This window comes from Oryzias melastigma, linkage group LG9, assembly GCF_002922805.2.
Source record: "Oryzias melastigma strain HK-1 linkage group LG9, ASM292280v2, whole genome shotgun sequence".
NCBI classification, from domain to species: Eukaryota; Metazoa; Chordata; class Actinopteri; order Beloniformes; family Adrianichthyidae; genus Oryzias; species Oryzias melastigma.
The window spans coordinates 15,682,659-15,695,321 of record NC_050520.1 but is presented as its reverse complement, the minus strand read 5'-3'; the positions used below and the strand labels follow the sequence as shown (position 1 = coordinate 15,695,321).

The 12,663-nt window shown below is 39.7% G+C and overlaps 2 protein-coding genes across 5 annotated transcripts in view; one reads left to right on the top strand and one right to left on the bottom strand.

Moving 5' to 3' along the window:
• Positions 1-5,837, bottom strand: part of herc2 (HECT and RLD domain containing E3 ubiquitin protein ligase 2) — a 51,431-nt gene extending 45,594 nt beyond the window's left edge. For 2 of the 4 annotated variants that reach the window (XM_024278155.2, XM_024278156.2), the window contains exons 1-4: positions 5,683-5,837; positions 4,729-4,837; positions 3,236-3,329; positions 2,944-3,075 (exon numbers count right to left, since the gene is read on the bottom strand). In XM_024278155.2, the coding sequence (XP_024133923.1) occupies positions 2,944-3,075; positions 3,236-3,329; positions 4,729-4,800 (298 nt within the window). In that variant the 5' untranslated portion in view covers positions 4,801-4,837; positions 5,683-5,837. The remainder of the gene's footprint in view (positions 1-2,943; positions 3,076-3,235; positions 3,330-4,728; positions 4,838-5,682) is intronic. The other 2 variants (XM_024278152.2, XM_024278154.2) reach the window with 1 other exon arrangement.
• Positions 5,838-6,300: 463 nt separating this feature from the next.
• On the top strand, positions 6,301-11,159 carry nipa1 (NIPA magnesium transporter 1). Its single transcript, XM_024279515.2, has 5 exons — positions 6,301-6,504; positions 6,581-6,628; positions 6,731-6,821; positions 9,757-9,914; positions 9,992-11,159. Exons 1-5 carry the CDS (start codon positions 6,372-6,374, stop codon positions 10,498-10,500), a joined length of 939 nt encoding a protein of 312 aa, XP_024135283.1. The 5' UTR covers positions 6,301-6,371; the 3' UTR covers positions 10,501-11,159.
• The last annotated feature ends 1,504 nt before the right edge of the window (positions 11,160-12,663 follow it).

Here is a 12,663-nt window from a genome sequence, read left to right as displayed (position 1 = left end):
GAGAGTGAATGTGTGTGATTGAGGCCCTGCGACAGACTGGCGACCTGTCCAGGGTGAACCCTGCCTTCGCCCATCAGTAGGCTATGGCACCCCCGCGACCCCGAAAGGGAAGAAGCGGCCAAGAAGATGGATGGATGGATGGATGGATGGATACATGATTTAGACCAGGGGTCTGCAACTTGAGGTTCTGGAGTAACGTGGCTCTTTTAGCCCTCCATTGTAGCTTTCTGATTAAAGAAAAATAACTTTTTTTTGTTTTAAAAAGAAAATGTCAGTTTTTAGTAAAGTTTAAAACACTAAAGCAAACTAAAACTTCATTCAACTCCTTCACAAACAGTACTCCAACACGGCCATGAACTACACTACCCATAATGCTCCGTAGTTCACCAAAGTCAAATGAAGACATCAACAGATTTACGAGTCCCGTTTACCACAGAGAAATCCATTTGTAGTCAGTACGCACCGCCAGACTTCATTTCTAAAACGCTCTGCATCATAAGGCAGATTTTCTATTTTTTAACTAATTCAAGGATTTTACATGAGTTTTAATGTTAAAAAAATACAAGTGGAGTCACTGAATTAACTTATTTAATTTTGGTTTGTCAGATTTATGCATTTGTGGCAGGGATGCACCACAAACGGTAAAATAAATTTTCTTTTTTTAAATCACTGCTGACATTAATCCGTACTACATTTACTGTATTGAGATGATCTATGTAAAACAAGGTGTCTTTTATTTTGAAAGGAAGTCATGTCAACCTTTTTCAAAAGTTATAAACTATTTTTTATTTTGGAAAAAACCTAACAGTTCATTTATAATTATCATAACAATAACATTAATACAAATCAGTTTCTTCATTATCTTAACTCAGACTTTGTGGTTCTCTTTGGGTTGGAAGGAATCAGAGAGGAATCAATCCAAATGATTCTTCAAGTGTTGAAGGATGCAGATTCCTGATTTAGACCAAACTAATTTATATTTAACCAAAGATATTAGAGAGGGCGCATTTTTCTACAATGGTACATTTATCTTTACAATCACAAACTAGTGCGGTATTTCACATCAGAGTGGAGTAACAGCTTTACATAGTAAATGTAGACGAGACCGTTTTCCACTGAAACAGAAAAGCGCCACATGCTCTTCTGTTATGTCCTTTATTTCGCTCAAAGCTTTGCTGCCTTGGTCAGAAAGAAAGTTCTCAGTACCACCACAGGGGAGGACGGAACGGGCCAAAATAGAACACCAAAATCCACTTAAGCTTTCTGTAAGCCAGACTGGCTTGAGGTTGTATGAGAAGGTCTACAGTCAGCTGTGCTTAGTTCTCGTCCCACAGATGAGTCTCAGTCAAACCCTGAGGCTCCCATGGTCAAGAAAGACGTAGGAGAAGAGAAACGGACTAATCAAGGTCTGGACTCTAGCTACTCAGTGAAACAGTAGTGGAGTGTCTGCTCTGAGACCAGCAGACTGAAGGTTCAAATCTACGGTCAGGACTTAAATCGAGGTCAAATCCCTGCCTGTCTCCCTGAGACTCGGAATGAAGTTTGTTTAAAGTTCCACTCCAGCTATATATTTTCTATTAAAAAAGTTGTTCCCAGTGGTCTTCTAGTTATGATTATGCAGATTTAGCACATGTCATTTTAAAACATTTTCTGCAGAGCAGCAGGAGCTCATTAGAAATTCACATTGGATTGTTGGCAAAGGAGTAACCCTATGTTGATATATCCCAGCATTCTTTTGTTTCCATTCCCTCCCACTAGCTTACAGCTTCTCACAACCCCAAACTGGCATTAGTGTTGCATAAAAAAAAAGGACTACGGGAGCAGTTTAGAGCCACATGCCAGCTCAGTCAAAGAAAATGAAGACGTCCATGGGTCTATTTGTCTTCAAATGGATGCATCAGAATTAGAGTGGAGAAGACGGACTTTGGCCTGCTTATGACAGTGGCTATGTCACAAACAAAGTTTTTTTTGTTCGTTTGTTTGCTTTTTTCAAACCCTGGGTTTTCATCTTCTGATCTATCGTGATTTGAATAAATTAATGCTCAGAATTGCAGCTTTAATTTTAAATTATTTATACACGTCCTGTATTATGAGTAAAATGCCATGAGAACATGTTAAAGATTGGAGTGGGTGTTTAATGATTAAAACACCAAATGGACTGCAGCTCCTTACTGCTCCTGGTGAAAATGTATAAAAGGAACAAGTTTCACGCACACAGGTGTGAGTGACACTTCATCTCAGAACAAAAATAAACCCAATCTTCCTTCCAATTTCAACACAATGGAAAGGCTCTGAGCTGTTAGTGCTGAGCTCAGCACATTTCAGACATCTGACCACACAATAGAAAAACAGGAAATGTGCAGTTTGAACTGAACGCATCCATGAAAAAGCACTGTTCCAGGGAGCGATCTTGTTCCACTCTACATGAGTAGAGAAGAATGAGAGTAAAACTCAGTCAGCTACAGAAACAACCATGTGACTCGTTTTGAAGATCTAACCTCACACATCGACACTCTTGTGCTTATCTTCAGCCAACATAATACCGGCCCACCCAATTCCTCTAGTAAACACAGCTTGAGCGAGAGATGAGACCCCCCACCCCTCGCTCTCTCTTTACTACATTGTAATGTCCTCCAGGATCCTCTGGGTATAAATAACCACTGAGACCTGCGGAGTGCAAGTTGTCATTTCAGAGTCCACAAGTCACACGCCAGCAAAACATGCTCTCATCAGCATGGCCAGACAGGCCCAGAACAGACTAACATAGAGGTCTGCCATATGTTGAAATGGGGGGTATACTGTGTCTCAGCAACATTTAGTTGTTGAGAAACCGTCTGGTGGTAGTGTGGTATTAATTACCCCACTTGGAAAAGAAAATCACGAGAGGCACAGCGGGAAATCAGAGCAGCACACAAATCCAAGTAGAAGACCCAACAGCGTTACCTGGCTGCCGGCCCCAGTCCCACGACTCAATGATGGACTGATGGACAGACGACGGCGGGTCTTCATCCTCCTTCCTCTCTTTGTCGTTGGGCTCCTCTTTCTTCTGAGTTCCAAAACAGTCTGTGAAATCTTCTAAAAAACAAGATGTACCGATACGTCAGACGAACCGCAACAAAGACACACCTGAAACTCTACCAAGTAACTTAAGACAGGTGAAGATAAAATCACGTTATCCACACCAGACTTCAGCAACATATAAACCTTTATGTCAGTCTCAGAGTGACAGTCATACCTGGGTTCATTGACTCCTCTCCATTAAAGGTTATCTCCTCATCTTTGACCATTTCATTCCACATCTCACTGAGCCCCTCTGAAGAAAAGGCTCGCTAAGAAAGAAAGTAAAGTCTGTTAATAATAATAAAAAAATAATAATAATAATAACTTCAGTCTCTAACAATACCATCTATTTTTATACATGATCTGAAGCAAATATGAATCTACTTTAAAACAAAAAGAGAAAAAATGATTAATATAGTCTTTAAATAATTTATTATAGGATCTGTTGAAAAATTTCTGGAATTCTATAACAAATAGTTATTTTATTATTCAAGAAACAGGAAAAAATCTGAATCTCTTTAGAGCCCATCGTCACTTTTCCTTGTTGATCTTTCAAAAGAAAATGGAAAAGGAAGACCAGTTTGTCGCCTCATGACCAGTGTGTGAAAGCCAACACGTGCTTTCCAGGAACAGAGATCTAGAATGTCTAAAACGGTTTAAGTGACAGAAAAGGCCAACCAAACACATTCTCTAAGGTGGTGCTTTCTTCTGCACAGAAATACCACATTACTACCTAAAAGTGCAGGACTCACAGGTTACACAAAATCATTCTTGCAGGTAAGATTGGTAAGCAGTCTAACTTTTCGAGGACAAGATTGAGTTTGGACTTTTATTGGCACCCATGCTATTTAGGTTTTATTTTAACAATTTACTTATTCTTTTTGTTCAAATAAAACAGAATATGTAAATTGGTTTTCTATACTGTTTTCAAGTTATAATAAAAACCATACAAAAATCAGAACCCATAAGGTGAGGACTGCTGTATACTACACAGCCTATCAAATGTAAAATATATTCACTTCCATCTCTTTTTCACAGATGCAGCTGTGATTTTGAACTCATATCCATTAAAAATTTGACTCTGATTTGTGGGCGGGGCTGTTGGTGCAGAACAATCACGTCCCTACTTCCCATCACCCATCTGTTTGCACACTCTCCCGCTAGCTTACAGCCCCTCACAATCCAAACATAACATTAGCGGTGCAACAAAAATATCAAGCAATATTGGAGCCTAATTGTCTAGTTTTGAGCCCAATGTCAACTCAGACGGGGTGAACAAATCCGTACATGAATCTATTTGTCTGCAAGTGGATGGGAATGGAGCGGAGCAGGGAGCTTGTGGCCCGCTAATTGTAGTTTCTACCATTCTACATCACAATTGCAAGCTTTTTCAAATAGCCTCTTTTTTGTCTGTTCCTCATTTACAACAAATTCAAAATAATTACAAATGCAACTTTAGACTTAATTTTCAAAATACATGTCCCCCACCATAAGAAAAATGCTACAAGAGCAGGTCACAAAACACCAAAGACACAATTTTAATCAGAGTGGGTAAAACTATATAGATTTGCAGCTGTCAGATCTAAGTTTCAAAAATAGTGCAAAAAAAAAAAAATCAGGAAAAACTTAGTAAGCAAAGTAAGCGTTTCTTTTGAAGACATACAGTACCTGCAAGTCTATCTTCAACCATTTGTCATGGTATCGCATCTGAGGGTTAAGAGTAAAAGATGGAGAAGGCATCTTCTCCTCTCTCCTCTTGGCTGCAAAAGCAGCCAGCCTGCAGCACACAGACATGAGATACTGCATCATTACACGTTCAAGGTAGAGTTACACAAAAATCACAACAACAAAGCAAAGAGATCATACTGTTGAAATGTAAATGGGCTGCAGGGATTTGAGGTGGAGGCAAATTATTAAGAGTGCAAGTTAGTTAGCATGCTCAGCTTCTAGGCTTCATTCTACCCCGTGTTATGAAATGTTGACCTATATCCTGACGATGAACGAGTTTTACGAGCCTTTAATTAATGTTTGTGACTCCTGATACATTTAAATGAGCTTAAAGCAAATAAATCTATTAGTCTATTGCTTCAAAACAGCAGAGTTTAAAGAGATAAACACTCAAGCATTACTGATTGGAAGTTAGCTTTAGCAGCAGTTGGCTGATCTTGCTAACTGCATCACTTATGAAATGTTTTATTACATTAGACGTTATATTGTTTTTACTATTACTAAAATGTCTGTTATAGACATTTTTTTTTCTTCTAAAGCTTCATTTGCAGGGCCTTGACTTAAATAACATAAGTGTAAATGTTTTGCAGGACGTTAGCATGTATCCTGACAGCTACCAAATAAATACACAAGGACACCGCATTGATTCACAAATACAAGTCTTATTTGTTCAGAAATATTAAGCTTCGCTAACAGATGAAAGGCGTAGCAGATGAAAGGTAAGCCGGTGTGCCTTAACAGCTAATAAATGCAGCGATAGCTAGCCAATGCTAAGCTAGCTGTGAGCATATAGACAGCAGTGAACAAGCTACGAATACTTGTCACCGCACCGGCTTCACCGTCTCGGACAAATTATCATGCCAGCTCGTTTTTGAAAATTAATTTTTAGGTTACCTGTTGTTACGTCTCACTCTATTCTCGTCTCCTCAGTTGCTCCGCCGCATTACGAAGACGTTCAAACTGAATTTGAATGACAGGTCGTGGACTAGCATCTATTTAAAAGGAGGCTGAGTTATGTGGAAACAAATTACGTAGGCCTGGTGAGAAAATATATTTAATGAATTATACCATCACGTCCCGTAGGGGCGGGATCTCTCTTGCTTTGTGGCAATTTGTAGCTCCGCCTGTGTAAGTTGAAGAGTGATATAAAGTGAACGCCACTTTTAGGCGGGACGTAAGGGGGAGGGTCCGCAGTGACTTTTAAAAGAATTGCTCACCAGGTGGCGCTGTAATTACACAAAACAAGGGGGTTGAGTTTCCTTGCACTTTCTTTAATAAGCATAAATACATGTTTATTTTATAATTGTATTGTGAAAAAATATAAAAACAATGATTAAAGTAAACATAAAAAGATTGGGCCGCAATGAAGGGGAAAAAAAGAAAGTTAGGTCACAACGTAGTGTCCTTCGAAGTCATCTCCGCGTCGGATGGTTGCCTCCGCCTACGTCATTAGGAGAAGGACCAATGAGAAGAACCGGGATGTAGGATGTTAAACACGAAAACGAGACAAAAGTGTGTGGGGGTGTGTGTGTGTGTGTGTGTGTGTGTGTGAGACACTTGATGTCAAAGTTCAGAATGCTTCAATGGCGGACGGCTCGGAATTGCCCGTTCCTTCCTCTGAAATTACAGGAATATTCATCGCTGTTTTGTCGAGTTTCGTCAATGGCTGCACGTTCGTGCTTCAGAAAAAGGGGATTCTGCGCTCTCGTGACAAAGGTAGGACGAGAACGCGCGTGAGGGGAGGTCAAGAGGTGGAAACAAAAAAGTGAAGAAAAATAAAAATGTCTTCCAGGAGTGTCTTACCTCACTGACCTCGTGTGGTGGAGTGGCACTCTGTGCAGTGAGTATGCTGTCTTTATCAACTTTAAGTGCTGATCTCACAGAAAATAACCCAAAACTGCATTTTTTTTTTCCTTTTATGTCTTTTCATCCTTTGTACTAGTGATAATTGGGCAAATTGGGAACTTCCTGGCATACAATGTGGCCCCTGTGGTCATAGTTACGCCTCTAGGAGCCCTTGGAGTGTTGTTTGGGTAAGTTTATGCACAATGTTCCAGGGCCTTTGTCAAATATTTTTGCTGACTGGGCACTCATTTAAAGTCTATAAATATATTTTTTTTTCTTCACGTCAGCATTAGGGAAATTCTGCAAGAAGACAGAAAAATTAGAGGAGATTACACGCTAGATTTTGACTGACTGCTTTAAAGATAGGGAACTCATTCAATCTAAAACTGATAATCAATAGAAATGTTCCCATCTGTTAACATTGATGGAAACAGCATTGAGATTGTCCCATGTTTCAAGTATCTTGGAGATCACCTTGACCACAAACTGCAGAAAAAAGTCCTTAGTCATATCCACCCGTACAGATCATCCCAGGAACAGGTGGTGCAGGTTTTATGGGTTGTTCAGGTGCATGGAGGATCTTGGAAACAAGTGGCTGCATCTTCAAGGGAGTTCAGGTGTGTCTGTCAGTTCCCTCGAGGTTCATAGGGCCACCTGAAGGGATGTCATGAAAAGGAAACTAACTATTCTTGTGTGTGTGGTTAGTATATTGTGAAGTATTTGTAAGGATAAAGTAAGTTACACACACTTGTGACGTACAGGTGATGTGCCATTTACGCAGCACTCCAGTTGTTAGTAAGGTGCACTTACTGGCTCCTTACTGACTGCTGCACACAGATGTGCAGGAGAAGTGTAAGTGCGATTAGGATGTCCACACACTGTCTTAATTTTCTCACTTTCAACAGTTAGGCACGCACAACGGGCACACAAGGAGTTATCGCTTGAACAGCACTAATTGGTTCATGTGCAGTATGCAGGTTTTGCTCTTACGTATTATATACGTGCTCACTATGACCTGTCACCCACAGCATAACCAAAGAAAGAAGTGTACATGAACATTTTGACTCTACATGCTCACCAAACTTAAAATTTCATTAAGGCCACCTACACACCCCATTCAGATTTGCCCTTTTTATTGCCTGCAGACAATCCACACCCACCTGTAAAAGTGCACTCATACCGAACGCCATTTGTGAGGCAGAGGCGGCCAGTTTCAATGTTAATGGTACAGACGCGCCATGAAGCGATCCAAAGTTAAGCAATGCAATTTGAGCGACCGGCGTGGTGCGAAGGTCTGACAGCAGCTCGATTTGAGTGACAAGGCACGAATCGACCGGCGCAGCCAAAATTTAAATTTCTGAAGTTTGACAGGAAGTTTGATGCATCGCATGTGCCAATCAGGAACTCAGCTTTGGCCACGTGACGTTTTCAGTGACTCAATTAGCAGGTAGAATACTAATCCAAAGCAAGCGCTTTTGTCCAGAACTTCCATCTTGAGCTCGCTCGCTCGATATGCCGGCAGACAGAGATCCGCTGTGGGGTGCGGAAGCTGCTGACTCAGGCTTCATCGAGACTTTAAAGAAAAAGGAAAAAGGTCTCCTAATTTTATTTTTTCCCCCTCAGGTTAATGCAACACAGTGAGCCTTCAAGGTCAACCACAGAGACACAGAAACACTGCAGAAGTGTCTGTCATACCGATACAGCCCCCTTTACCAGAAAAATCTTGTAATAATAATAATCATATAAATCCAATCATGAAGAGATGATTACTGATGTTTTTTGTAGAACTCTTCACAATAAATAAACCATAATCCTCAAGATCATTTAAGTCTTCCATACATTCTAAGCGAGATATCCTAAAAACATTCGCCGGTAGCTCCTCCCACATGCGGCTGTGGCGTAAGCTCAAGAAGACATTTTTTGACAGGCGACGAGCAGCAAATTTGTCGCACAACGAAAGAGGAGCAGGGCACGTAAATTTGTGGCGCGAGTCGCGTTCGGTGTGAGTGCACCTTAAAGTTGGCTTTAGGTCTCTTAAAAGAAAGGTCAGGAGTCAACAGAGTTTTCTTTGATAAAGTAATAGTCATTAAACATCTTCGATGGAATGCAAAACATTTTTATTTTTTTCAGTTGCTGTTTTTTATGATGTGGTGTGTTGGGGCAACATTACAATGAGGGGTAGTAATCGGCTGGACAAATGGATCAGGAAGTGTGTGTCGGTGCTGGGCGAGTGGGTTCACTCTGTGGGGTCTAGTGAAGGTTAGAATGAAGAGCAGGATGCAGGCTATCCTCAACAACCCAAGTCACCCACTGAACAAAACTTTGGTTTCTCAGAGAAGAAGCTGCAATGGCTGGCTGGATGGTAGGACTTTTATCCCGGCTGCTATATGATTTTGTAATGCGTTTTTATATCTCCTGTTTTTGGTGGTTTTAACATGTTCTTTTGCAAATGTTCTCATGATAGACAGAGGACATATATCAAGACAGTTAAGCTCATAATTGCATTTGACTATTTCTATATTCAGCTTGTGTGAATCAGGAGTAGACCAAAAAAAGTCACTTGTAGGTGTGACGTAGAAGCTACAGTTGGCGGGCCACAAGCTCCCTGCTCCGCTCCATTCTGATGCATCTCCTTTTAGATGACTAGATCCATGAGCATCTTTGTTTTCCTCCCCCTAGCTGGCATCTGGCTCTGAATTGTACGGCTGCATGGCTCCTATTTTGCCTGCCAGTTTTATTGCAATATTAGGGGCTGTAAGCTAGCAGGAGAAAGTGTAAACCGGCGATAGAAAGAGGAGGCTGTTTGCTCCATGTTACAGTTAGACCTACAATTAAGAGGTGAATTTCTAATGAATGCCTGCCTTGCAGAAACTATGTCCAATAAAATGATAGATGTTTTTATTTAGGCTAAAAACTAAATTTTAATTTGAAGACCACTGGAAACAATGTTATTTTGATCAAACAATGATTGGAGTTGGATTTTAAGTATTTGTTCTGTTTGATTTTAATTTTTCCTTATTTATTATGTGTATTTTTTTCTGATGGGTACAACTGAATATCTCCTAATGAGGATGAATACAGTGTCATCTATTTATCTGAAGTGCATGTGTTGTTTTGGTGCAGGGCTGTGCTGGCCTCCTGGATCTTGGAAGAGCATTTGAACATCCTTGGAAAGTTGGGCTGTTTGTTGTGTTGCTGCGGCTCCATTGTGCTCATCATTCATTCCCCAAAAGCAGAAGCGACCTCGAGAGCAGAGTTTGAGGAGAGGCTGTTTGACCCAGGTGAGGAATCAAGCTGTATTTTTTTTTTGTTTACTGTCAAAGGAAGAATAATCCAACATATTTTTCTCTATCAACAGTGTTCGTAACTTACATCCTCCTTGTGGCCGTGCTGCTCATCATTTTGGTTGTGTGGATTGTTCCAGCTCATGGAACATCTAACATTTTGGTGTATGTCAGCATTTGTTCCCTCCTGGGGAACTTCACGGTTCCGTGCAGCAAAGGACTGGGCTTGGTGGCCCCGGATGCTTTCGAAGAAGGCCCATCAAGCAACAAAGCGCTGGCTCTCCTCTTGGGCCTTCTGGTGACTCTGGCTGTCAGCATCCTGACACAGTTCTACTTCATCAATAAGGCACTGGAGTGTTTCAGCTCTAACATTTTTGATGCCATCTACTATGTGACTTTCACATCCACTGTGATTTTTGCTTCTGCCATTCTCTTTAAAGAGTGGACTGCACTCACTGTAGCAGACAGTCTGGCCATGCTTTGCAGTTTAACTGTGGTGTGCGTCGGTGTGGTTTTACTACGCATTTCCCAGGGAGCTTTGATTTCCTGGAAGAAAGAACCAACCAAGGATAAGAAGAACTAATGAAAATATTTATTTTTTTGTGAATTTTGGATTTAAATGCCTTTTATTTACTTATTCTCCTTTAATTTAACACAAACTAATGACAGAAACCAGTTCATTTTCATCAAAGATGGTCCAGAAAACTTGCAGTTACATTGTCAGCCTGACCCAACACTGGCTTTATCAAGTATGTAGTAAAACATTGTTAATAATTTAACTGTCTTTCCTTTAAAGCTTGAAGAGGAAGTCACTTTTTCCCAGTGCCCATCGGTCGCCATCCATCACTTTGATTTATTCAGAGTTCTTTGAATTATTCAGATTCCTCATAGCAAATTCTCATGGTAGAATCACAATGGGCAGTTTTGTAAAGGATTTGTAGGAGAAAAATAACTTTTTATGCTATAGTTCTTGTGGTGCTTAAATACCAGTTGTCTCTGACTGTTATTTGGATATTTAATGTTGAATTGTTTTGATGTTTAGTTTTCTAGTTAATTTTTTGATTGGATTTCATAAGTTTCAAATGTTGTATCCTAAACAGAATTTAAAAACGTGTCATTCCTTTCACGTTAACTAGTTTACCTCAACTATTTTCAATTCCTAATCACTGATCTTATTTAAATTCTCTCTCTAATTAACTTTTGATCTACCAGTATTATAAACTCATTCCAAGTGGTCTTTTAATTATGATTATTTTTAGGCCAAATTTGAAAATCTGTCATTTTCTAGAACATAGTTTCTTCAGAATAGTAGGAGTTCATCAGAAATTCACCTCTGAGTTGTGAGCGGGATTTTTGATCCGGAGTAAGCCTGCTCTGACTTCTCATCATCCCAACCAAATTCAAGCATCGTCCACTAAGTCATGCTTAACTGTTAAGAATATATATATATACAGACAGACGTGGACAAAAGTGTTAATACCCCCCAGTTAAACAAACCCGCAATTCTCACTGAAATCACTCAAAACTTACAAAAGTAACACTAAATAAAATACTTGTGATGTCAGACTGTACAACAGCTCAGGGATGCCCTCACACAGATCTGGGAGGAAATACCACAGGACACCATCCGTCGTCTCATTAGGAGCATGCCACGATGTTGTCAAGCATACATACAAGCTGGTGGGGGCCACACAAGATACTGAAAAGCATTTTGAGTTGCAGAAATGAAGTTTTGGAAAAAATTGACTAGCCTCCCACATCTTCATTTCACTCTGATTTTATGGTGTCTTCACAATTGAGCCCTCTGTAGGCTGAAAACTTGTTTCCATTAAAAGAGTTGGCATCCTTTTGTTCCTGAGACACTGCCCTGTCGTTATTTGTATAGATATCCAACTTCATAATGAGATCTGATGGATCTAATGTGTTTCTTTAAAATGCTCCTTTATTTTATTTTTGTGAGCAGTATATATATATGTGTGTGTGTGTGTGTGGCTATTAAGGCACTTATTTATAAAATTAAAAATGTTTTTCTTCTTTTGACAGTAGCACAAGCAAATTCCTTTCCATATAAAATGTGTCATTTGTTAATTAAGGTACTTGTAATTCTCCTTTTGGATCTTTACCTTTGAACAGCAGACACACAGAGTAAGAGTTAAATGTATTCTATGAATAAACCTCTCTGACAATAACTCAAGCCTATTACCATCATTAACTTTCATTATTTAATGTGTGCCTCTTGATTCAGTGAACTGTCAGCAGTGGCCATTAAAGTTTCTCGTGTGAGATCACCTCAGTTTAAAAACCTAAAAATAAACGACAAAACGTAACAAACCTATTATTTATTTAAAATGTTTGTATGCTTCTTCAAAGCCAGAGCGAAAAAAAAATATTTAGGGATAAAAATAAAAGGATTGTTTGATTTTTATACTTAACAACCTTCAAAATATGACTAATCAACAGTAGATTCCAAACTTATCCAATCCACGTGCTCAATAATTTTAGACAGCATAACTCAGAGGATGGTCGATTATTAAATTACCAGTTTTCCAACCGAGTTTAAAAATTGGTCCACGTGGACTGGCAAACAATTCGATAGACCACGGAACGTACAATTGATTTCATTTACAAGATTTTACTGACAGCTTTCAACTCATTTCTGTTGACAACCATAGACTGTAAATAAGAACGCAGAAGGTCGAGAACCGGAAGTGACGTATGGTTCGCGCATGCGGGGTGAGCGGTGCAA